Here is a 22,683-nt window from a genome sequence, read left to right on the forward strand (position 1 = left end):
TATCAGTGATCGTGGTTCTGTGAAGCCACAATGTGTGTTGTGCTTCGAAGTGCTGTCCAACGAATCGCTGAAGGAAAACAAACTGAAGAGGCATCTGGCGACAAAGCATGCGGAGCACGTCAACAAGGATCGTGAGTTTTTCGAGCGCCGAGAAGCGGCTCTGAAGCGGAGCTGGTTTGAGCCGGCGACGAATCCAGCGCTTTTGGCCGCCAAGCAAGCAACGCTGGCATCCTACCTCGTCGCACAGCGCAGCGCATCGCAAGGAAGATGAAGCCACACACGATCAGCGAACAGCTCGTCAAGCCCGCAGCCATAGACATGGCCAGACTCGTCTGCGGCGTCGACGCGGCCAAGAAAATGCAGTCCATCTCGCTATCCGACAACACCATTCGCAGTCGCATCGTCGACCTTTCGCTAGATATAAAGGACCAGGTGGTGGCCCGTGTGAAGAAGGCGGGAAAATGGAGCTCCCAACTTTATGAGTCGACGGATGTCGGAAACGATGCCCAGCTCATGATTTTCAGGAGGTACGAGGGTGAGACTGACCTCGAGGAAGAATTTCTATTATGTACGCCAATGAAAACGACGACAACTGGTGCCAATATCTTCAACGTCGTGGACAACTTCCAACAAGAAGAAGGCCTGAGCTGGGAAAACTGTGTCAGCCTGTGCACCGACGGCGCTCCTGCGATGCTTGGTGTTCGACAGGGATTCACTGCGCGAGTCAAGCAAGTCAATCCGAACGTCGGAATTTTCCACTGCCTTTTGCATCACGAGAACCTTGCTGCGCAACATCTGTCACCGGATATTTCGGCAGCGATGCAGGAGGTTGTCGCCGTTGTCAACTTCGTCAAAGCCAGCGCCGTGAACTCTCGCCTGTTCGAGAAGATGTGTGTTGACTTCGGGTCTGAATTCCAACATCTCCTCTTCTACTCCAGTGTGAGATGGCTCTCCTGCGGCAAGGTCCTGCGTCGTGTAGTGGAGCTACAAAGAGAGCTGCAGATATTCCTCAACGAGAAGAACCATCGCCATGCCATCCGGTTCCACGAGAAGCCCTGGATGCTCAAAGTCTGCTACCTCAACGACGTCTTCGCCTCAGTGAATGAACTGAACACATCCATGCAAGGCAGGGATCAAAACATCATCACGCTCTCCGAGAAACTGTCGGCCTTCAAGAAAAAGCTGCTGCTCTGGAAGGGGAAACTGGAGCGTGGAAGAACAGCGGCGTTTCCGTCATTGAACGAGTACATGGAGGAGTGGGAGGACGATGAGATTGGAGCACTCGGTGCGATCAAGCCCATCCTGGTGAACCATTTGGAGAACCTCATCACCGAGTTCGATCGCTACATCCCGGACAGAGATCTGGCGTCCCAGCACTGGATCAGGAATCCGTTCCAGGCTAAGGTTGACGACCTTTCTGAGGATGTACATGGACTGCAGGAAGAGTTCATCGAGCTGCATCACGACGAGTTCCATCGACAACTCTACGCCAAAGCGTCACTTGGAGAGTTCTGGACTGCGGTCAAGAAAGAAAAGCCCATAATCGGCACCGAAGTCATGAATGTTTTGCTCCTGTTTGCGACCACGTATCTGTGCGAGCAAGGCTTTTTGGCGCTGACGGTCATCAAAACCAAGGTGCGCAATCGCCTCGACCCCGGCCACGACATGCGCATTGCGCTCAGCAAAATCGAGCCAAGCATCGAAGACATCATGTAGACGAAGCTGCAATTACACCTCTCGCACTAATATAGTATGTATTAGCGCTGGTTGTCTGATTTTATTATGATATTATGTTTCGTGGAAAAAGACGCTGATTGAAGCTTGGGTCGCGAGATTTTCACCACACCCGGATTTGGGTCGCGCTCAAAAAAGTTTGGGGAATACCGCTCTAAGGGATAGTGGAGGGCTGTCCTTGCTTGCGACTGCTGTGGGCTTCTCAATAAGGAGTGCAGGGTCGGGAAGGAGTTCAGGTACATTGATGGGTAAAAAGCTTTCTTGAAGAAACACCTCAAGTTCAAACGCAAGTGGTGTTAATACAGGAGTTAGTGACAGAGGCACTTGAGCCGGTTCAATGTTTGGCTCCCTATGACGTAACCTGAGTTGGTCAACATGTTTACGCATTCATCTATCATCACACAACTTCACAAGAAACATCATTTCACCAATGTTGTCGATAATGATGCCAGGTGACCACTTGGTTCCACATCCGGAGTTCAACACGTGTACAAGAACATTGACCTGGAAGTTGCGGTGTACAGACGTTTGGTCGTGATTACGTTTCTGTTGATACTTGTTATTCTCGCACTGGTCCGTTATGTCCGGGTGCACTAATGATAACCGTGTTATTAATTCACAACCCATCAGAAGCTTGGCAGGTGAGCGACCGGTGGTTTGATGTGGTCTGGTGCGGTAGTTGAGCAACACACGAGATTGAATGGAGCCTTCCTTGACGCAGCTTAGACCATTCTTGATGATCTGAACAGCACGTTCGGCTTGAACATCACTGGCAGGTTTATAGGGGGGCAGATGTGTCGTGCTTAATGCCATTCATTTTTCAAAAGTTCTGAAACTCTGAACTCATAAATGACGATCCATTATCTGATACAATGGAGTTCGGAATACCATGTTGCGTGAACATGGTACGTGGAGCTTCAATTGTCACAGCAAAGGATGACGATGGCACCACGAGAGCTTCAATCCATTTGGAATGGGCATCGACTACGATAAGGAAAAGCTTCCCTTGAAATGAACCAGCATTGTCAATGTGTAGTCTGGACCATGGCTTTGATGGCCACGACCACATGGCCAATGGAGACTGTGGCGGTGTCTTGGCATGGGCTTGACAAGTGTAACAATGGTGTGCACTGGACTCAATGTCACTGTCCAAACCAGGCCACCAAACAAGGCATCGGGCAATAGCTTTCATGGTGACTATGCCTGGATGAGAATTGAGGAATTCACTGATAATTTTCCCACGGAGTTTAGGCGGAATCATCACTCGACTACCCCAAAGCAGGCAGTCTGCACCAATAGAGAGCCCATCTCTCCGGATGAGGTACGGTTTTGCCCCTCTGGTAGTGATGTCCAATCACCTGACAGAACACAGCATTTAATTTGTGACAATTCTGGATTGCTATTGCTAGCACAAGCAATCTGCTTTGCGATTATGGGTGCCTCATGGTGAATGATGTTGGCCATAAGATTAATAATATTGCCAGATTGTGGAGCTTCTGGGATGGTTACAGGAAGCAGCAAGCGACTGAGCGCATCAGCACAGTACATTTTCTTACCCTGGCAGTAAACCAATGAGCAGTCATAACCAGCAAGGGTCAATGCCCAACATTGTACATGACCTGATGATATGGGCAGAATGGCTCTGGTTTCTCCCAGGAGACCTAATAATGGTTTATGATCAGTCTCAATGGTAATATGTCTTCAAGAGACATGTTGGTGCATCTTTAAGGTGCCCTAGACACATGCTAATGCCTCTCGTTCTCCTTGAGCAGAGTGACGTTCAGTGTCAGATGGGGTTCATGATGCATACGCAACAGGCTGGAGATTACCGGTTCCATTTGTTTGCAACAACGCACACCTGATATCATATGAAGAGCTGTCACAACTGAGAACAAGTTCCTTGGTTGAGTCGTAATGGACAAGTAACGGTGAGGAGGATAAGCATGGTTTTAGTGGCCTTGAACGCTCTTGTTTCGGTAGCTTCCCATTTCCAGACAACACCTTTCCTGAGGAGAAGATGCAGAGGCTCGATGGTTGTGCTTAGTTGAGGCAGGAAATTACCAAAGTAGCCCAACATACCCAGGAATGTACGAAGTTCGGAAATGTTTTGTGGCATTGATGCATTTGCAATTGCTTAAACTTTGCTCGGGGAGGGCAAAAAGCCTTAACAGGAGATTTGATGACCCAGGTATATCTTGCGTTGGAGGATTTGTGCAGCAGAGCGTATGCCAAATGGGCATCTGTTGTACACGTAGAGTCCTCGATGAGTGTTGATGCATGTATAGTTCTTGGAATCATCATCTGGTTCCATTTGAGCATAGGAATTGGTCAAGTCAAGCTCAGTGAATGTCTGGCCACCCGTGAGAGTGGTGAACAGATCCTCTGCTTTGGGCAAAGGGTAGCCATCCAACTTTGAATAGCGGTTGATCATAATTTTGTAGTCCCCACAAATGCGCACTGTTCCATCTGATTTGAGTATTGGAATGTTAGGTGCTGCCCAGTCGGAGTACTCGACTGGTGAGATGATACCCTCACTCTGCAAGTGGTCAAGTTCACATTCGATCATTGATTGCATCATGGAGGGCACAGGTCTAGCCTTGTGGAACAATGGCTGAGCATCTGCAGAAACATGAATCCTCACTTTGTTCCTGCAAAGGTGCCAACACCATCGCTGAACAGACAAGAGTACTTGTTGAGCACGGTATCATATCCAGCATCAAAGTTGGAGACTGTTTACGTCAATCCAATAAAGTCTGATTATTCATAACCAATCTCGGCCTAAGAGGGTTGGTCCTTCTCCATGCACTGTCAGTGGTGGTCGGAGATGAGTGCTGTTTCCATATCCTGCAGTTACATTAGCTGAGCCAACTACAGGAACCACCTCCTTGATGTACGTTCTCAAGTCAGTAGGTACAGAGAAACCTTTCTCAGAGAGTAGATGGAGGTAAACTTGCTCTCGCTCATAATTGATCTGGAAGCGCCGGTATCAACTTCCATCCTCACCAGGATCTTATCTATTGTTATATCAACTATAATTGGAGCATCGGAGCTCTTTGTTCCAACAGAGAAAGGAGACAAGTTCTTCGACTTGGATGAAGAACAACAACACTTCAAGTGTCCCCACTTACCACAGTTGTCACAGGTATAATTCCTGCACCGACATTGGAAAGCTTGATGATTACCACCACAATACCACAAAATTACCCCAACCTTCTGGGTCGATTGAGAAATGTCAGCAGGTGGAGGTGAATTAGGTGGCTTGCTAAAACACTTTTGCTTGGAGCCAAAGGTTATCTTGTTAACCGATGGGTCCTGCTGGATAACTTTTGACTTGTTAGAGATCACACGCAGGCTCTCGGCAGTTTGCATACATGCAGTGGCTATTTCCATTGTTGTGGTGCCGGGTTCGGTGGCGAGGACGACCGCTAGATGGAGCAGTTGGGCCGTCTCCACCCGAACACCCGGAATCGAAGGTCGTCACTCCGGATAACTTCAAAGTCGACGGGTCGCTTAATGGACTATGGACGCCAATATTTCGACCGCACGGTTAGGGTCTTTTTGCGTGATTCCAATTTACCTAATTAGCCGCGCGGTCGAGCTACCGGGGAAGCCACACCCTCGGCTGGCTTTGTCCGAACCGAGTTGCTGTTATCGACTCAGATCCAGCCTAACCGAGCGCGAATTAGCAAAGCCGCACCGGTCCAAATAACAATTTACGGCACAATTGGCCTCCCTAATTCTCAAGCCCGAACCATACCGGGTCAATGAAAGAAAACACAAACAAAGAACTGGAACATTTAACTGTTATTTATTTACAAGGTAATAGGGAGGGAAACAGAGCAGACTTAATCATGAATATAGATGTAGACAAATGTACAATGGCAATCACTTAACAGTTCTACTTACAAGACTGGCCACAGACGGACACACACACCCAAAAAGAAATGGAGCCAGCTGGCCTTTATTGGACCCTCCAGCCGCAGAGGATAGGCAAGCTGGGAGTCAGAGTCTGGTCGGGTAGCTGGCCACCACGTGCGGTTTTACCGCATCGCACTTGTGGAGCTCGGAGTCCGTGGACGGGAACGGGGATCCCCAGCTCGAGCGCTCCAACACAACCCACCACGGTGGGACACGAACCAGGATCCAATGAGCGCAGCCAGGATCCTACGAACGACCCGGCCAGCCACGAACGATGACCGACAACCAGGAGAGCCCAGTAGACCAGAAGCAAGGAACGACCTCCAAGAAACCAAGGAACAACACACACCAACACTGGATACAGCTCGCGATCCTTCTTATCCCTCCCCTGTGCGGGGTGGAGGGATCCGCTCTCCTGTAACTTGCCTCTGGATTGGATGGGGCATTTCCGGGTACCGTGGTGGCCAGCCACGATTGGAGGAGGGGGGCGTGTCGGCGTCTCGGTGCTCCTCCCCCGAGAGGGGCTCTTTTGTTGTCTTCCCCGGTGTCGAGAGGGGAGACATTCTTCTATGATGGGGCGGAGTCGGCTCTGAGGCGAGGGGGGGGGGCTCCACCCACGTCCATAGCCTTGAACACGTGGGTTATGGCGCCGTGGTGTGAAGTGAAAGCTGGGTGGGTGAAGTGCTTGTTCGCCCGCAGAGTGGAAGGAGGAGTGGTGTGAGGGGGTAGATTATAAAGATGTAAAAAAACCTGACTATAAAGAAACCCGCAGTGCACACATGAAATTAACCCATTAGACATGGGGAGAGATTCTAACTGTCTACATATACTTAACGAGATAACGGAACTATGGGTCAACTGTATGTGTGAATGCGAATGGTTTCCAGATTCGTAACACCATGACGTTAGCCAGATTGGGGTCGGATTCAGTGAGGAGTTTCTGCAGAATTGAATCGTCATCGATGCCTATTATAAAGAAATCACGTAACATGTCTTCGAGTTTGTCTGTAAACTCACAATCTTCGGCGACTCGGCGTAAATCGGCCACAAACTCGGATGCTTATTGACCATCATGACGATGGTTGATATAAAATTTATATCTTGAGACGATCTTATCCGGTTTAGGGTGATAATGTCTTTTCACGAGATTGACGAGCTCTTCATACGACTCGTCAGAAGGTTGGCTGGGGTAAGAAGATCTTTGACGAGGCTGTAGGTCGGGGCGTCGCATAGGTCAGTAATACAGCTCGCCGCCTTCCAGCGTCCTCATCGGAGTCCATTTTGTTTTCCACGAAGTACTGCTTCAGATGATCGGTGTGGTCTTCCCAATCACCCCCCACTGAGTATTCTTGCAATCTGCCGATGCACAAAGACATCCTCATGCTATGTTTATGTTGGTGTTGAGTTGGTTCTGTGTTTGTGATGGTGTGGGGTTGGTACTGTTGTTATGTTGGATTTAATATTCTGTTATAAATCAAATGGATATCTGACGTGGATTTAATTTGAAATGTATCCTCTTTGTTACATTATTATTCCAAGATTGTACCACATCAGCATTCTGGCAAGAAATGAAGAGCTTTCGCTCCCCCACTCTACATGCCCCCCCCCATACCCATTTGGCCAGCCTTCCTCCAGCCCTTTTCCAAAACCGACCTCATCACTCAACACCTTGCTCACCTCTTCACCTCCAATACCTCCTCTCACTCCCACTCTTTCCTTGCAATACTCCCTTAATCCCTCACTTGGTCCCCTTTACCTTACCCCCCACCCCGCCCTCAGTTTCCCTTTTTTACCTTCGCCACTGGATGTGGATGGAGGTTATGTTTTCTCCCATGTTTGTCTTATCTGTTTGTTTCTTTGTGTGCATGATTCTCAAAAAGTTGTGGACGGATTTAGATGAATTTTGTGGACACGTTGGGTGTGTGACATAGACGAATTGATTCGATTTTGGTGAAGATCCGAATCTGGATCCGGATCTGATAATTTTTAAAGTGACAAGTCTGAAGACTACGATGGTTCACGAGCGGTATTTGCCGATGTAGATTGTTTCAGAAGTCAAGGATGAGACAATGTGATAATGTTTGACCAAGTTATAAAAATGATCAACATGATGTGGTACGGGTGACAGGTTATTAGCTGCAAAATGTCGAAAACCCGGTTTCTTTCAACACCTTTCAAAATTTGACCTTTGCATAACCTTTAAAGGTCAGAAAACAATGTTGTAGACATTAAAATAAGGAAACAGGATACACGCTATAGCTTATTGGAGTTAGTTCGTCGAAGAAGGTCGAGAACCCGGTTCGATTCCCACAAGTTTGAAAATTTGACCTTTGTGAACTTTAAAGGTCAAAGGTCAAGGATTATGACCTTTGGTGCCAAACTTCCTCTGGAACATTCCAGGAACAATATAACGTCATATAGGCTATATGGCATTTCGCACTCCTCGGATTATCCATACTTTGATGAAATCAGCGTAAAAACAAACTTGAAGGGGGCGCCACGGGCAAGGTGTTTGAGATAGAGCAAAATGGTTTGAAGACTTTAGGTGGGGAATGACCTCAAGATTATGCATAAAAAATATTGTCATCCTAGCTCTCAAAGTTTGGGTGGTTGTATGATTTTTATATCAAAATTCGCAATTTTCTTAGTTTGTGACCTTGACATTGGGACGAAAATGAAAAATCGAGCTCCGTGGGGCTATGCAGGTGACATTGGGCTGACCAAATACCGAAACCCTGCCAGATTCAACAAACCCCCAAGGAGAAGATGCAAATTGAAATCGGCTACCCCCTAAAAACACGTTTTTTTTTGGACGTGGCTCTGCCCATAATGGGCGCACCACGCCCATTCTCAAGAAAACACAACTCGATCATGATATAAACCTCCCACCAAAATTTTATCAGGATCGGATCAAAACCCACGGAGCTATGCTCGGGACAGACAGACACACAGACAGACAGACAGACAACAATAATGAATATAGTGGTCACTTATTTTTTTCGTGAAAATATTTTTTCATGAAAATATTTTTTTCCTGAACCAATTATTACTCACCATTGAGAGATGGTGCTAAACTGATGTGTAGCACGATATCTGAAAAAGTTGTGGATGGATTCAGATGAAACTTGGTGGTCAGGTTTGGTGTATGACCCCGACAAATTGATTCGATTTTGGTGAAGGTCCGAATCTGGATCTGGATAAGAAAATTATAAAATTTTTCAAGTGATTCTTCACCATTGAGAGATGGGGCCAGAAACGATATAGTACTGTATCGCACGAGATCTCAAAAATGCATTGGGCCTGATATGTTCTCGTGGATCAGGCATTACGTGGTGGAGTATGCACTCTATAGAGTGCCCTTCTTGTTACCTCTGTTAATCCTCACCATGCTCCCCTCCCCACTTACCCCTTACTCGTTCCCCACTTTCTCCTGTGATCAATTACACTTTGCACCAAATACTGCACTGGAATATATGTATGCTATTAAGTGTAACATTACACCAGTTGTCCTTTAGAGAAAGTGTAGGTTCAGTGGAGGTTTGCAATATCTGAACTCTGGTCCTTGGGCAATTCTGAGATATCTGAGAGTGGTTTATACGTCAGGGTTCTGGGTTGGAAGAGCGGTGGATTTTGAAATTACTAAAGCCTTGTTGAATTTCCATCAATAGTGTGGGTTGGATTCCTTTGGCTATTTGGGTTGGACGATTCGGATTGACGTTTCATCTGTCGTTCATATTTTTCGTGTTGACTTAAAACGTCAGACCTGCATGGCTGATTTGTGAAAAATGTGTGCCAATCCCATTTGCTCTGTTAAGCTGTCAACCCAAGCTGTTGGGACTTGTTATATAACACCTCTGCCCACTTTACCCCGACTGGCACTTCAAAATACAAGATCTAAGCTCATGGATGAGTAATACTATACACGAGTCCCAGTTATGTATACAAGAATAACAATGTACCTTGTCTGTTAGGAAATAATTTTCGAACAACTTTCACTCATGACTTTGGCATTGCAGTCGACCTTCTTGTAGTCTGTATGCATTCTGGATCTGTTCTGGTTATTGACTGGATGTATTGTCGCGGGCCGAGGGTCTCGTTGAGAAAACCACTATGGGGGGAAGCTATCTCGGGTTCCCACCAGACTCCCCAGAATTGGAGGCCGTCGCACACGGATAATTCTGTGACTCGGCGGGTCGCTAACCGACCGTGAACGTCAATAACTTAACCACGTGACTTCGGGTCTTCTGTTTAGTTAATGCGGTTACCTAAAAAATAATCACGTGATCTAATTACCGGGGGACACACCCTCGGTACGCCTTGTCCGAACCGGATCAATTGCAGCTGAGCGACACTGCCAAGGACGTACCAGCAAAAAGGAACGGATTGTTGGGAATAAAGTCCCGGCTAGGTTAGGATATGGACCAGCTGGATCGATGAAAGAAAAGACAAAAACGAGCTTGGAACATTTCTACAAAGGGTTTATTACAGTCAAGTGAGGAAAGATATGTAGCACAGTGAACGTTGTTTATTGTTGTGTGTGGGTAGAGATACCAAGAAAAGTGTGGTGTGACAATAATACAAGCAACTTACCAAAGCAAACACAGAGCAGAGTTATCCCGATGTAATTATTCTACACTCTTAACATAAGTGAGGACAGGCGCCATGACACACACACACACACACACACACACACACACACACACACACACACACACACACACACACACACACACACACACACACACACACACACACACACACACACAACCCGATAAAGAAGAGCTAAGGAGAAGAAAAGGAGAGGAGATGAGGCTAACGGACTCTCAATACCTTGCACGATTGACCGACCACGCCACCCAGCACGTTGTGGGGGGATGCTCCACTGGGCGATACCTCCCTGACAGCTGGCGCGTCGTCTCCCGCTTTGTGGAATTTCGTGCAGCTAAGCGTCGATCCAGAGAATGGGGCATGACCGACAGGCATGAAGGAGGGACTTTGGGCGGAGTCAGAAGCCAGTGGGTGGAGAAAGGTGGAGTCTGAAGCAAGTGGGCGGGTTGGCAGCAGCTGGTGGATGGGTGGAGTCAGCAGCGAGTCGGTGAAGAAAGGCGGAGCCAGCAGGCGAACACAAAGATGAATCCCAGGGCACAGGGAGCAGGATGAGCCAACAGAAACAGAAAACCAGCAGCAGCCAGGGAACGAACAAACAGCCCCGCGACCCGTCCTTTTATAGACCCTGTGGTGCGGGGTGGGGCGACGACCCGAAGCGATGTGTCGTCACCCGAATCAAGCGCTCTGGTTGGGCCCCGGCCAGCACACGGCCCAGCCCTGATAGCCGGAAGCGGCTACACTTTACATCTGGCAAGATGATTCCGAGCTGCGGAATTGTCTCGCTCCGAACACTGTGACATGAATCGCTCTGCACAGAGCACCTGGCCGTGCACCGGTGACTGGCGGTCAGCGCCGGTCAATACGCTGCCTGTCGGTATGCCATGCGGCCCGAACCGTACAGCATGCCTCTGCCTGGCAGCAGCCTCGTCGGGTGGAGAGGCGAGAAGACGGTCGTCGTCCACGGGAGACACCCACAGCCACGGTGATCAGTGAAGACTGATTGTAAGATGCTAGGGTAAACCCATGCGGAGACCCGAACAAGATATGTGCTAGTCGTGCCCCACTCTGTGTACGATAATAAATTATCACGGGGCTAAGCGTGGGTCCGCCGCCATCGAGCATGCGGTTATTCATCAAAGGTGGTGGCATGGTGCCGGCCCTGATCTGTGTCAGGAACTGAGGGTAAAGATTGAATATAATTATTCAATGTAGGTTTGGATTGAAAAAGAAGATAGATGTAATTATTAGACGGAGATTCAGGTCGAAAAGAGTGCGCCGCGTGCGTACTGTACGGCGTTGGCATTTGGTGTGTTGTTACTTTATTCCTCCGGGCGCCGCACGGGTATTGACGCTCCTGCTGACCTTGGTGTAGAGTGTAGACGCATTCTTACAGTGCATGGCGTGGCCACTGCTTTTAAAGGTGGCCGTTGCTTGGATTCATCTTAGGAATGGAGGAAAAGAGTAGGAATGAAGTTAGAGATATAATCAGACTTAACTATGAGATCCACACAACGCACTGGTCCCGTTTGTCCCATTAGACAAGAAGGAAGGGTCTAACTGTACGTATATTGATGAAATAACTGTCTAGGCACCATTGTATGATGGATGCCATTGCTTTGGAGGGATGCGGTTCCCAGAACCGTAACAGTATTCTGGATTTGTTTTGGATCCAGTCTGGTTGTGCCTTGTTTTGGTCTGTATGCGTTCTGGATCTGTTTTGGATCTGGTCTGGTTGTGGTTTGGTTGTGGTCTGTATGTGTTTTGGATCTCTTTTGGATTTGGTCTCGTGCTTTGGTTGTGGTCTGTATGCATTGTGGATCTGTTTTGGATATGGTCTGGTTGTGCTTTGGTTGTGGTCTGTATGCATTGTGGATCTGTTTTGGATCTGGTCTGGTTGTGCTTTGGTTGTTGTCTGTATGTATTCTGTATCTGTTTTCGATACGGTGTGGTTGTGCTTTGGTTGTGGTCTGTATGCGTTCTGGATCTGTTATGGTTATGGTCTGTATGCATTCTGGGTCTGTTTTGGATACGGTCTGGTTGTGCTTTGGTTGTGGTCTATATGTATTCTGGATTTGTTAACCTCCGCCATCGAAGATCGGAGGTTACTGTTTTCACCCCTTTCTGTTTGTTTGTTTGTTTGTTTGTTTGTGAACAGTATTACGGAAAAACTCCTTGACGGATTTCGACGAAACTTGGTGGGGGGGGTAGGTATGGTCCAAGGATCATGCCATTAAATTTTGGACTTGGTCCCTCCCCCCAAAAAAAAATTGTTGGAGAAAAAAAAAATATTTTTTTTTGCATTTCTACATGTTTTAAGTGATTTCCAACCCCCTTCCCCCCCAAAAACAATTGTTTGAGAAGAAAAAAATTTTTTTTTTGCATTTTTACATGTTTTAAGTGATTTCCAACCCCCCTCCCCCCAAAAAAAAATTGTTTGAGAAGAAAAAAAAAAAAATTTTTTGCATTTTTACATGTTTTAAGTGCTTTCCAACCCCCCCCCAAAAAAAATTGTTCCCCCCCCCCCAAAAAAGGGGAAAAATTTTTTGCATTTCTACAAGTTTTAAGTGATTTCCAACCCCCCCCCCAAAAAAATTGTTAGAGAAAAAAAAAATTTTTGCAACTTTTTTTTCAACAAAATTTATATATATTTTTTATTTTTTTATTTTTTTTTGCATTTTTACATGTTTTAAGTGATTTCCAACCCCCCTCCCCCCCCCCAAAAAAAATGTTGGAGAAAAGAACTATAACTGTCAGCAATGACGACATCATATTTAATGAATAAGATATTAGTCGGGTAAATCTACAACAAAAAATAGCCTTACCCCAAAAAAATTGATACAAAAGGTTTTTTAACGGTTTTGGGTAGGGTTTGACCTCCAAAATAACATACTAAAAAGCTACTCAAATCCACCTACCGGAAAGGGCCTATTTTCAAGATGGCGTCCAAAATGGCCGCCGTGGGCTTAAATTGCCATAGAATGGGCACTAGTTGGCCTATATTTGCGATTTTTGTGTCAATTTCTATGTTTCGGAGGTCAACAAATCTATTGAAATTATTTTCAAAGTTGATCAGTGATGGGAAAGCCTTAAATCCAAGATGGCGTCCAAAATGGATGGCGTAATAAGTTCTGGGCAGGTCTAAGCCCTGATCTTGTCATCGAACAGACCTTGATGAGATCCCTGAAGAGCACTGGTGGCCTAACACGCGGAAGTGGGATGGGTGAAGAACAACGGTCTCTATGGACAATGTCAATGCCGGTCACGTCGGAATATAACAGTGCGATGCAGGAATTCACTGATCTTTTGTACACGACTAGTGAACAACACAAGGAATCTAGTGGCGCAAGGATGGAAAGAGATGCTTCTGACCTAGCCAAAATCAGTTCAAAACTCAGTGAATGCTCTCCGTTTTCTCCAGATCCCTCACTAAGAAATGTTGTGACTGGAGTGGTGGCCTCGTCGGATGTGAATGTCCACGAGCATAAGTCTGTTGGAGAGAAGATTATGGAAAGTATTGTCAATAAACCCGCTTTCACATCTTCCTTCAAACGAAAAGACAGAGCCAAAACACTTGGAGATGTATCTTCAGTCAAACTTGGTCCAGACAGAGCAATTGACCCTGCTCTACTCTTTCAAAGATTTCTTGTTGTGTCAAAAACAGGAGACATTTCGTTGGAAGATGTCATGGGCTATGAGCTGAGCCCATTTCCCCCTGCCCTGTTTGAGGGTATAGGTATTTTCAGAAAGGCTGACAAACCTCAATTAGTTCAAGCTATCAGAGACCATTCTGCCAAAGTGTCAAATGATACCGTGTCTGACTCTGTTCCCCAAACTGAGCACTATGTTCTTGATGGTGGCTCCTTGCTGCATCGTTTGTCATGGACAGCCGGGGACAGTTTCAATGTGATAGCCAAGTCGTATGCTGACTTCACTATTCGTCACGATGGAAAAGCAACAGTCGTTTTTGATGGTTATGATAATGGACCATCTATTAAGGACAATACACACAAGCGCCATGGCCATATTGTTCATCCCGAAGTCAGCTTCACACCTGGAACAGAATTCTCTGGCAAAAAGGATGAGTTCCTGTCCAGGAGCTCCAACAAGCAACAGCTCATCAACCTCATCAGTGAGGAAATGAAGAAAATTGGCTTGAACGTAATTCATGCACCATGGGATGCCGATGTAGACATAGTAAAAGCGGCAGTGACATAATCATACCAACAACCAACTACTCTGATTGGAGAAGATACAGATCTGTTGGTGCTATTATTGCATTATGCTAGCGTCGACAGCAAAGAACTGTATTTTCGTTCTGACAATTCATCCAGGAACTGGAAGGTGCACAATATCAACCAGCGGAAAGTATCATTGGGTGAAGAGCTATGCCCACATATTCTCTTCCTTCATGCCTTCACTGGGTGTGACTCGACATCTCGAGTATTTGGAATTGGAAAAAAGTCAGCATTTCAGAAACTGGCAAAGGGGGATTCAATAATCAAGACTTGTGCAAACACCTTCCTTGTCCCCAACCAAACAAGAGACATGGTCATGGAAAACGGCAACAATGCCATGAAAGTATTATTTGGAGGACATCCCTGTGATTCCCTCACCAAGTTGCGATATAATGTCTTTGTGAAGAAACTGGCTTCAGCTAAGTCGTTTGTCACCCCAGAACGTCTGCCACCAACAGCGTCTTCAACAAGGTTTCACTCTCTGAGAGTATACTATCAGATTATGGTCTGGATGGGGAGGAACGGAAACTTGAAGGCAACAGACTGGGGTTGGAAACTGGAGGACAATAAACTAGTTCCAGTCATGTCAGACAAGGACGCTGCTCCAGAAAAGTTGTTGAAGATGATCCGATGCAACTGCACAACTGGCTGTAGAACAAGTCGCTGTAGCTGTAGGGGATACGGTCTGCCATGCCACAGCATCTGCGGACCCTGTCAACTTGATACCTGTGAAAATCCTTTCAACAAGACAGTATCGGAGGACAAAGAGGAAGCATAGTTTATCTATGGTAAATGCTACTTCAATGAACGAACTTTCGTTGATGTTTTCGATTTACCCTAACTTGAAGGCATTTTAATTGAAAATACGTTCTCGAGGAAATGGTGATCATTGTGAGAGCCGATTAATTTATTACTTTCTAAATTACCAAAGCATATTTTTATTTATGTTATGCACAAGATGGTCAATTAATTCTGATCACTACACACGGGACAACTTTTCAGGTAGACACTATTTAAAGGATTGGGCATGACCTCCAAAACATAGGAATAAACACAAACACTACAAATCTAGTCCATTTATTGCCTGTTTTAAAGCAAGTACACGCCCATGGTGGCCATTTGGGGGGGGGGGGGGCATTTTGGACGCCATCTTGGATTTAAGGCCTTACCATCACTAGTCAACTCTGAAAATGATATCAGGTGATTTGTTGACCTCCAAAACATAGAAATCGACACATACATCACACAAGCACAGCATTTATTGACAATTTAGTAGCAATTTTATGCCCATGGCGGCCATTTTGGACGCCATCTTGGATTTAAGGTTTTTCCCATCACTGATCAGCTTTGAAAATGGTTTCATTGGATTTGTTGACCTCCAAAACATAGAAATTGACACAAAAATCACAAATGTAGGCCAGCTATTGCACATTCTATGGAAATTTAAGCCCACGGCGGCCATTTTGGACGCCATCTTGAAAATAGGCCCTTTCCGGTAGGTTGATTTGAGTAGATTTTTTAGTATGTTATTTTGGAGGTCAAAACCGTTGAAAAACCTTTTGTATCAATTTTTTTGGGGTCAAACCACAAATTTACTCTACTATATAAGGTTCACTTGAGTGACCCAGCAGTATTGGCGGTGGAGGTTTTGCACTCTCCCGAGTGCTCCCCCTCTAGTTATGGTCTGTATGCATTCTGGATCTGTTTTGGATTTGGTCTGGTTGTGTTTTGGTTGTGGTCTGTATGTATTCTGGATTCGTTTTGGATGTGGTCTGATTGTGGTTTGGTTGTGGTCTGTATGTGTTTGGATCTGGTCTGGTAATGCCTTGTTTTGGTCTGGTTGTGCTTTGGTTGTGGTCTGTATGTATTCTGGATTCGTTTTGGATGTGGTCTGATTGTGATTTGGTTGTAGTCTGTATGTGTTTGGATCCGGTCTGGTAATGCCTTGTTTTGGTCTGGTTGTGCTTTGGTTGTGGTCTGTATGTATTCTGGATTTGTTTTGGATCTGGTCTGGTAGTGCCTTGTTTTGGTCTGTATGCGTTCTGGTTGCGGTCTGTATCTGGTCTGGATATGATTTGGTTGTGGTCTGTATGTATTCTGGATTCGTTTTGGATCTGGTCTGGTTGTGGTTTGGTTGTGGTCTGTATGTGTTTTGGATCCAGTCTGGTAGTGCCTTGTTTTGGTCTGTATGCGTTCTGGTTGTGGTGTGTATGTATTCTGGATTCGTTTTGGATCCGGTCTGGTTGTGGTTTGGTTGTGGTCTGTATGTGTTTTGGATCCGGTCTGGTAATGCCTTGTTTTGGTTTGGTTGTGGTTTGCATGTATTCTGGATTCGTTTTGGATCCGGTCTGGTTGTGGTTTGGTTGTGGTCTGTATGTGTTTTGGATCCGGTCTGGTAGTGCCTTGTTTTGGTGTGTATGGGTTCTGGTTGTGGTTTGTATGTATTCTGGATTCGTTTTGGATCCGGTCTGGTTGTGGTTTGGTTGTGGTCTGTATGTGTTTTGGATCCGGTCTGGTAATGCCTTGTTTGGTTGTGGTTTGTATGTATTCTGGATTCGTTTTGGATCCGGTCTGGTTGTGGTTTGGTTGTGGTCTGTATGTGTTTTGGATCCGGTCTGGTAATGCCTTGTTTTGGTCTGTATGCGTTCTGGTTGTGATCTCGTTGTGGTCTCGTTGCTGTCTGTATGCATTCTAGTTCTGCCCTGCATCCGTTTTGGATGTGTTCTGCTTGTGGTCTGTATCTGGTCTGGATGTGTTCTGCTTGTGGTCTGTATCTGGTCTGGATCTGAGCCTGCCGTGCAAACGCGCCATTTCCGTCACTTGATTGTTTTGTAAATCCAACTCTTGTTGTCCTTTTGCCTCTTCGCCGTTTCACGCGGTTCGTCGCTGTTGCTCTCAACAGCTCGGCCACCGCAGGGCCAGACGGCCCGCCATGTGGAGGGACAGGAGCCGGGACAGTCCGAGATCCGGGCCAAAGCCGCCAATGCTGGCTCAACTCGCTGAGCTCCCTTGATACGGCTCAGTAAGCGTGTAATCTCATTAGGAGGGTCTTTCATCCGCGTGTCCTTCCGACCCCCAGAGAACTCCAATGAGCAAAAAAAAAAAAAAAAAAAGGAGGAATAAAAGGTGGGGGTCGAAGGAGGGGTCCGGAGGGTCAGGTCCCCGGACCTCCGGCTTATCCCTCTCAATGGACTCAGGAGCGTCTTTAACAGGGAATTACATCGCCACGGTCTGTGCATCGCCCTCGCGTCGCCACCGCACGGTCTCCATGGACCGTTGCCATGGAGTTAATATAAATAAATCGAAGGTGTTTATAAAAAGGGTTATTTCACTGTTAAACCCCTTAATATCTCATCGAGCGAACGTGTTCAAATCCTCGTTTAACGACAACTCACGTACAGAGAGAGAGAGCAGCACGTTGAATGAACTGATTGATATTTTAAAAGGAATGAAACCACAAATCGAAGTCGATGAAGTTTGAGATACTCGTCCGAAGGAACAATCATTGCTGGAGATTGTTCTGTCATCGCTTGTACGATCCGTACTTTAAACACTGCTCGACTTGATGATATAACTAGTTTATACCAAGGAGGAAACTTCTCAAATACATTTGGAACCTTGGAACCACTGAGTTCCCTTCTCTTTTTGACTGTAAAATTACATCACTGGTTCGGGGCGCAGCATTGCCGCTGATGCAGTGCCCCTATTTCCAGTACACAGGTCCTCTTTTCCGCCAACCTCGGAAGGATGACAGGCTGAGTCAACCCCACCTCTGTGTTCATTCAGCCGCCAACGGGGCTCGAACTTAGGACCCTAACCGCGGAGCCAACACGAGGCTACCGCTGAGTTAAATAAATACCAAAGAATCCCGAATTATTGATGCCTGAACTCTGACCCCCTCGCCCACTCACTTCTCTCTTCTTCATACTTGTTGAGATATTTTCAACCTTCAAACCAATGGCTCGTCTTTCAAAAGCCATCTCGTTATAAATTCATCAATATGTTGGGAATTGTGTTTACCCTCTCCCCCCGCACCCCCCCATCCCCCACACAACCTCCCCTTACCCAACTCCCCACCCCCTCAGTTCCACAGAATATGAGCGTTTGGCAAAGTTAAAAATAGGCGCCATGTTGTTACCCAACTGTCCACGTGGGTGTAGCATTAGTTACCTACTATTGGAATGTACCTTTGAGACCTTCAGACCTTTTAGATCACTTGGATCTTTACAGACTTTTTAAACACCCTTTTTTTTTAGATCTTTACAGACTTTTTAAACACCCTTTTTTAGATCTTTACAGACTTTTTTAAGACCCTTTTTTGATCTTTACAGACTTTTTAAAGACCCTTTTTTAAAAATCTTTACAGACTTTTTATAGACCCTTTTTAGATCTTTTAAGACTCTTTAGATCTTTACAGGGCTTTGACTTTAGACCCTTTACCTCCTCAAGACCTTTAAGACACTTTAGTTTATACCCTCAATATCCCATTCGACTCTTTGCTATGAGCCAAGCTTTTTAATAAATAAATCGGGATGAACTCTTTGACTGCACCTGGTAGGCCAAGTCACAGATAAGGGTTCTTATAACTCAGCTTGCCTTCACTGAGACAAAACGTCACCATGACACGTGTCATGTATGATCCACTCATGATTCTGTGTGGTCCCACATATGTATTCACAGACCAGTGTTTGTTTGTTTGTTTGTTTGTTTGTTTGTCACACTGCTCCTACAGTTATGGGTTGATTACGTCCAGACTTGCGAAATATTTGTCGGTAGTCTTCAAGGGGGAATGGGGGGATGAAGTGGAAGGGAGGAGATGTTAAATTCTCCATGTAAATGTTTATCATGTAGCGACGCCTCGAGGTGGGAGAGGGTATTACAAGTCTCCACCATTTACAGTCCAGTGCTCCTGTCCCCACGTTTTTCAGTGCAGTGAAATGTTTTGAATTACAAGTAGTAGGTATGATTTTGTTGAATACACGTAAGCAACAGGTAACATGTAAACCTGTACTGTTTCATGTTTCATGGTCGAGTTGTTGGCGACTAAACCGTCTACCCCACCAGGTTTTCTGGTGAGAAGGGTGTACGATATGGATACCCAGCAGGAATACAAACAAAACCTATCAAAGGGTGGAGGAGCTCCTTGTGAGCCAACGGCCATCCATATCTAGTGGACAACTGTGTCTGAGGACGTCCTCCTGCAGTTGGGTTACTTGTTTTTTTAGGAGGCTGGTGGCAGGATTTTCACTCCGGCCACCAAAAAAACCTTCACTCCACAGAAGCCACAAATGTGAGGAAATCTGCAAACCCACTCCGTGGGAGTACCTCCTGTGCTGCTTCCCTTCGGAGGGCAGCTCACCGGATGACATGATTGGGGCAAAGCCTTCGGGTCCCTCATTCCTTGATGATGGGAGAAAATCACGGGTTAAACTTCCTTGGTCAGGTTGTGGTAGTGTATGGCGGAGTGGTGCTGAGGTGTCCTCCACCAGACGGTGGTCTCCTTGGGTTAACCTGAAACGGTCCTTTTGGGTGTAATCCTGGAATGTCCGATCTCTAAGAGAGGATGATCACCTGTCTCTGTTATCATCTGAGTTCAAGCGTTTGGACATCGGTATTGCAGCACTCTCTGAGGTTCGGAGACCGGATTGCAGCGAGATCATGGCGGGTGGTTACACCTACTATTGGTCTGGTCGCTCTGATGGTTACCATGCCCAAGGAGTTGCTGTAGCTGTGTCTAATAAGCTGATTCCAATGATAATTGAGGTAACACTGGTCAACCAACATATTCGGAGACAAAGCATTCGTCACTCCTTGGGTGTCATTTCCCTGGTCTCTGTTCTGTTTATGCTCCGACTGAGGAGAGTGATCTCACCGTGAAGGACCCATTCTGTGCTGCACTCGAGTCTGTGGTTGATCAGTGCACCAGACGAGATACACTTCTAGTCTTGGGGGATTTAAATGCATCGACTGGAACTCATCAAGATGGTTATGAGACATGTATTGGTCTCCATTGATCTGGAACTGTGAACCAGAACAGCACCAAGTTCCTTGACTTTTCAAGAAGTCATGGTCTGGTTCATGGTTTCATCACTCACAGGCTCATCGCTGGACTTAATATTCCAACGCTGGTGGTGTGGTAAAGGAGATTGACCATGTGCTCCTTAATGGTCCCTGGAGGATTATCCAGAACTGCAGGGTCTAACCAGAGTGTTCATTTCCTCAATACCAACAACAGGCTTGTTGTAGCAACTCTGAAGTTGCAGTTTAAATCCAGGAGAATGGTACCATCTCAGCCTAGGCTGGATGTTGGCAAGCTCAAGCATGAGAGGGCAGCTGAGGGGTTTGCGAACAGGCTGAGTGGGGATTTTGGGGGTCTGGGTGCTTTGGGGAATCCTGAAGAATTGTGGAGTGCCTTCAAGACCACTATCCTCGATGTTGTCGGTGGATGTCTTGGAACTCACCGCAGGGCGAAGAAGAATTTTGTCTCTCAAGGAACAAAGGATACCATTGACCAGAGTCGCAGGGCCAGGTTTAATAGCAGAGCTGAGCTGTTCAGGGAGTTGAGGCATAAAACTGCACCTGCATTGAGGGTGGACAAGGAGGCCTATGTGTGGGGGGCGGGGGGGGTAGAGCATTACCTGTGGTCAATTGATTCTCGTCCTGTTTACAGAGGAATTTGTGCATTGCGTTCCTCCAAACCCATCTCTCGGTGTGCTGCAGTTAGAGCAGTGGGTGGTGTGCTGTTGACAGAGGAGTCTGAAGTGAAGGCCGGTTGTGCTGGTGACTGAGTGGCTATACCAGGCTGAACCACCAGCTGTTGAGTTCGATGTCAGGGGTGTTACTGTCCCGTGTGCTGACCCTCCAATCAACTGTGATCCACCTTAGTGTGTGGGAACAGGCTACGGTGAACCGGTTGAAATGGATAAAGCTCCAGCGATCTGTGGCATCCATGCTGAACTTCTCAAGGCTGGTGGAAATGCTGTACTCGTGTCATTGCATGCAGTTCTGTGCTCTACCTGGAACACAGGCATCATCCCAACTGACTGGAAGAGGGGCCTTGTTGTCCCTCTCTGGAAAGGGAAGGGTGATCGCCAAGACTGCAACAACTACCGAGGGGTGACGCTGCTCTCAGTGCCGGGCAAGGTCTGTGCTCGGATAATTCTTGATAGGGTTCGCCACCATCTTCTTGAGCTCCAGCATCCACAGCAGTCAGCTTTACACCAAAGAGGTCAACGATTGACCGTATCCTTGCTCTTCGGGTCCTCACCGAACGCAGACGAGAGTTTCGGCAGGTGCTGCTTGCAGCCGATGTTGATCTCTGTAAAGCGTTCGATTCAGTGAATATGGATGCCCTCTGGAGGATTCTTGGTCTTCATGGGGTATGGATTCGGATGTTCGTGGGGTGTGGATATTTCAAAAAGTTGTGGACAGATTCGGATGAAACTTGGTGGAAGCATTGGGTGTATGACGAGGAAGAACCAATCCCATTTTGGTGAAGATCAGAATCCGGAAACGAGAATTATTTAATTTTATTAAAGTGATTCTTCAACATTGAGAGATGGGGCCAAAAACAATATAGTACTGTGTAGTATGATATTTCAAAAATGTATTTGGACCAATACGTTCTCGTGGATCAGGCATGACGTGGTGGAGGTATGCGCTCTACCGAATGCCCTTCTAATTTTGAATGTTTGTTTTATACGAGTTCCATCCTGAGATTCCCTACCTCATTCATTTCCTGGGATATCCTCGGTTTCATGCATGTTAATGTTTTTAATTAATCAAAAAAAAAAAACTTTTAACATTTTCCTGGTATGAAATGCAAAAAATACACTATACAAACATCCATCAGGTTTAATTTACATTATGTCCTTTATTCAGCAAATAATTCACATATTCCATCCACACGAAGGATAGTTAACCTGTGATTACAGTCTCTAACATGAGAATCCTTTGGCGGAACGAACTAGAATGGCACTTGGTGGAGCGCATACCTCCACCAGGCTGAACAGTTTACGTCTTGTATCCCACCGATCTGGATCCGGACCTGAATCAAAATCGAATCGGCTTGTTCTTGTCACGTACCCAGCTCATCCACCAAGTTTTGTCATAATCCGTCCACAACTTTTTGAGATATCATGTTATATATCGTTTTTGGCACTATCGCTCAATCGTGAAGAATCACTTC

General features: G+C 46.3%; 1 protein-coding gene across 1 annotated transcript; it reads left to right on the forward strand.

Annotated features, from left to right (window-relative positions):
• The first annotated feature begins 318 nt into the window (after positions 1-318).
• On the forward strand, positions 319-1,716 carry LOC147025891 (protein FAM200A-like). The gene has a single exon (XM_085883555.1). It carries the CDS (start codon positions 319-321, stop codon positions 1,714-1,716), a length of 1,398 nt encoding a protein of 465 aa, XP_085739681.1.
• Positions 1,717-22,683: the final 20,967 nt, after the last annotated feature.

The sequence above is a fragment of the Eptatretus burgeri genome, chromosome 5, assembly GCF_056783735.1.
Source record: "Eptatretus burgeri isolate ZD-2024b chromosome 5, Ebu_testis_v1, whole genome shotgun sequence".
Taxonomy (NCBI): domain Eukaryota; kingdom Metazoa; phylum Chordata; class Myxini; order Myxiniformes; family Myxinidae; genus Eptatretus; species Eptatretus burgeri.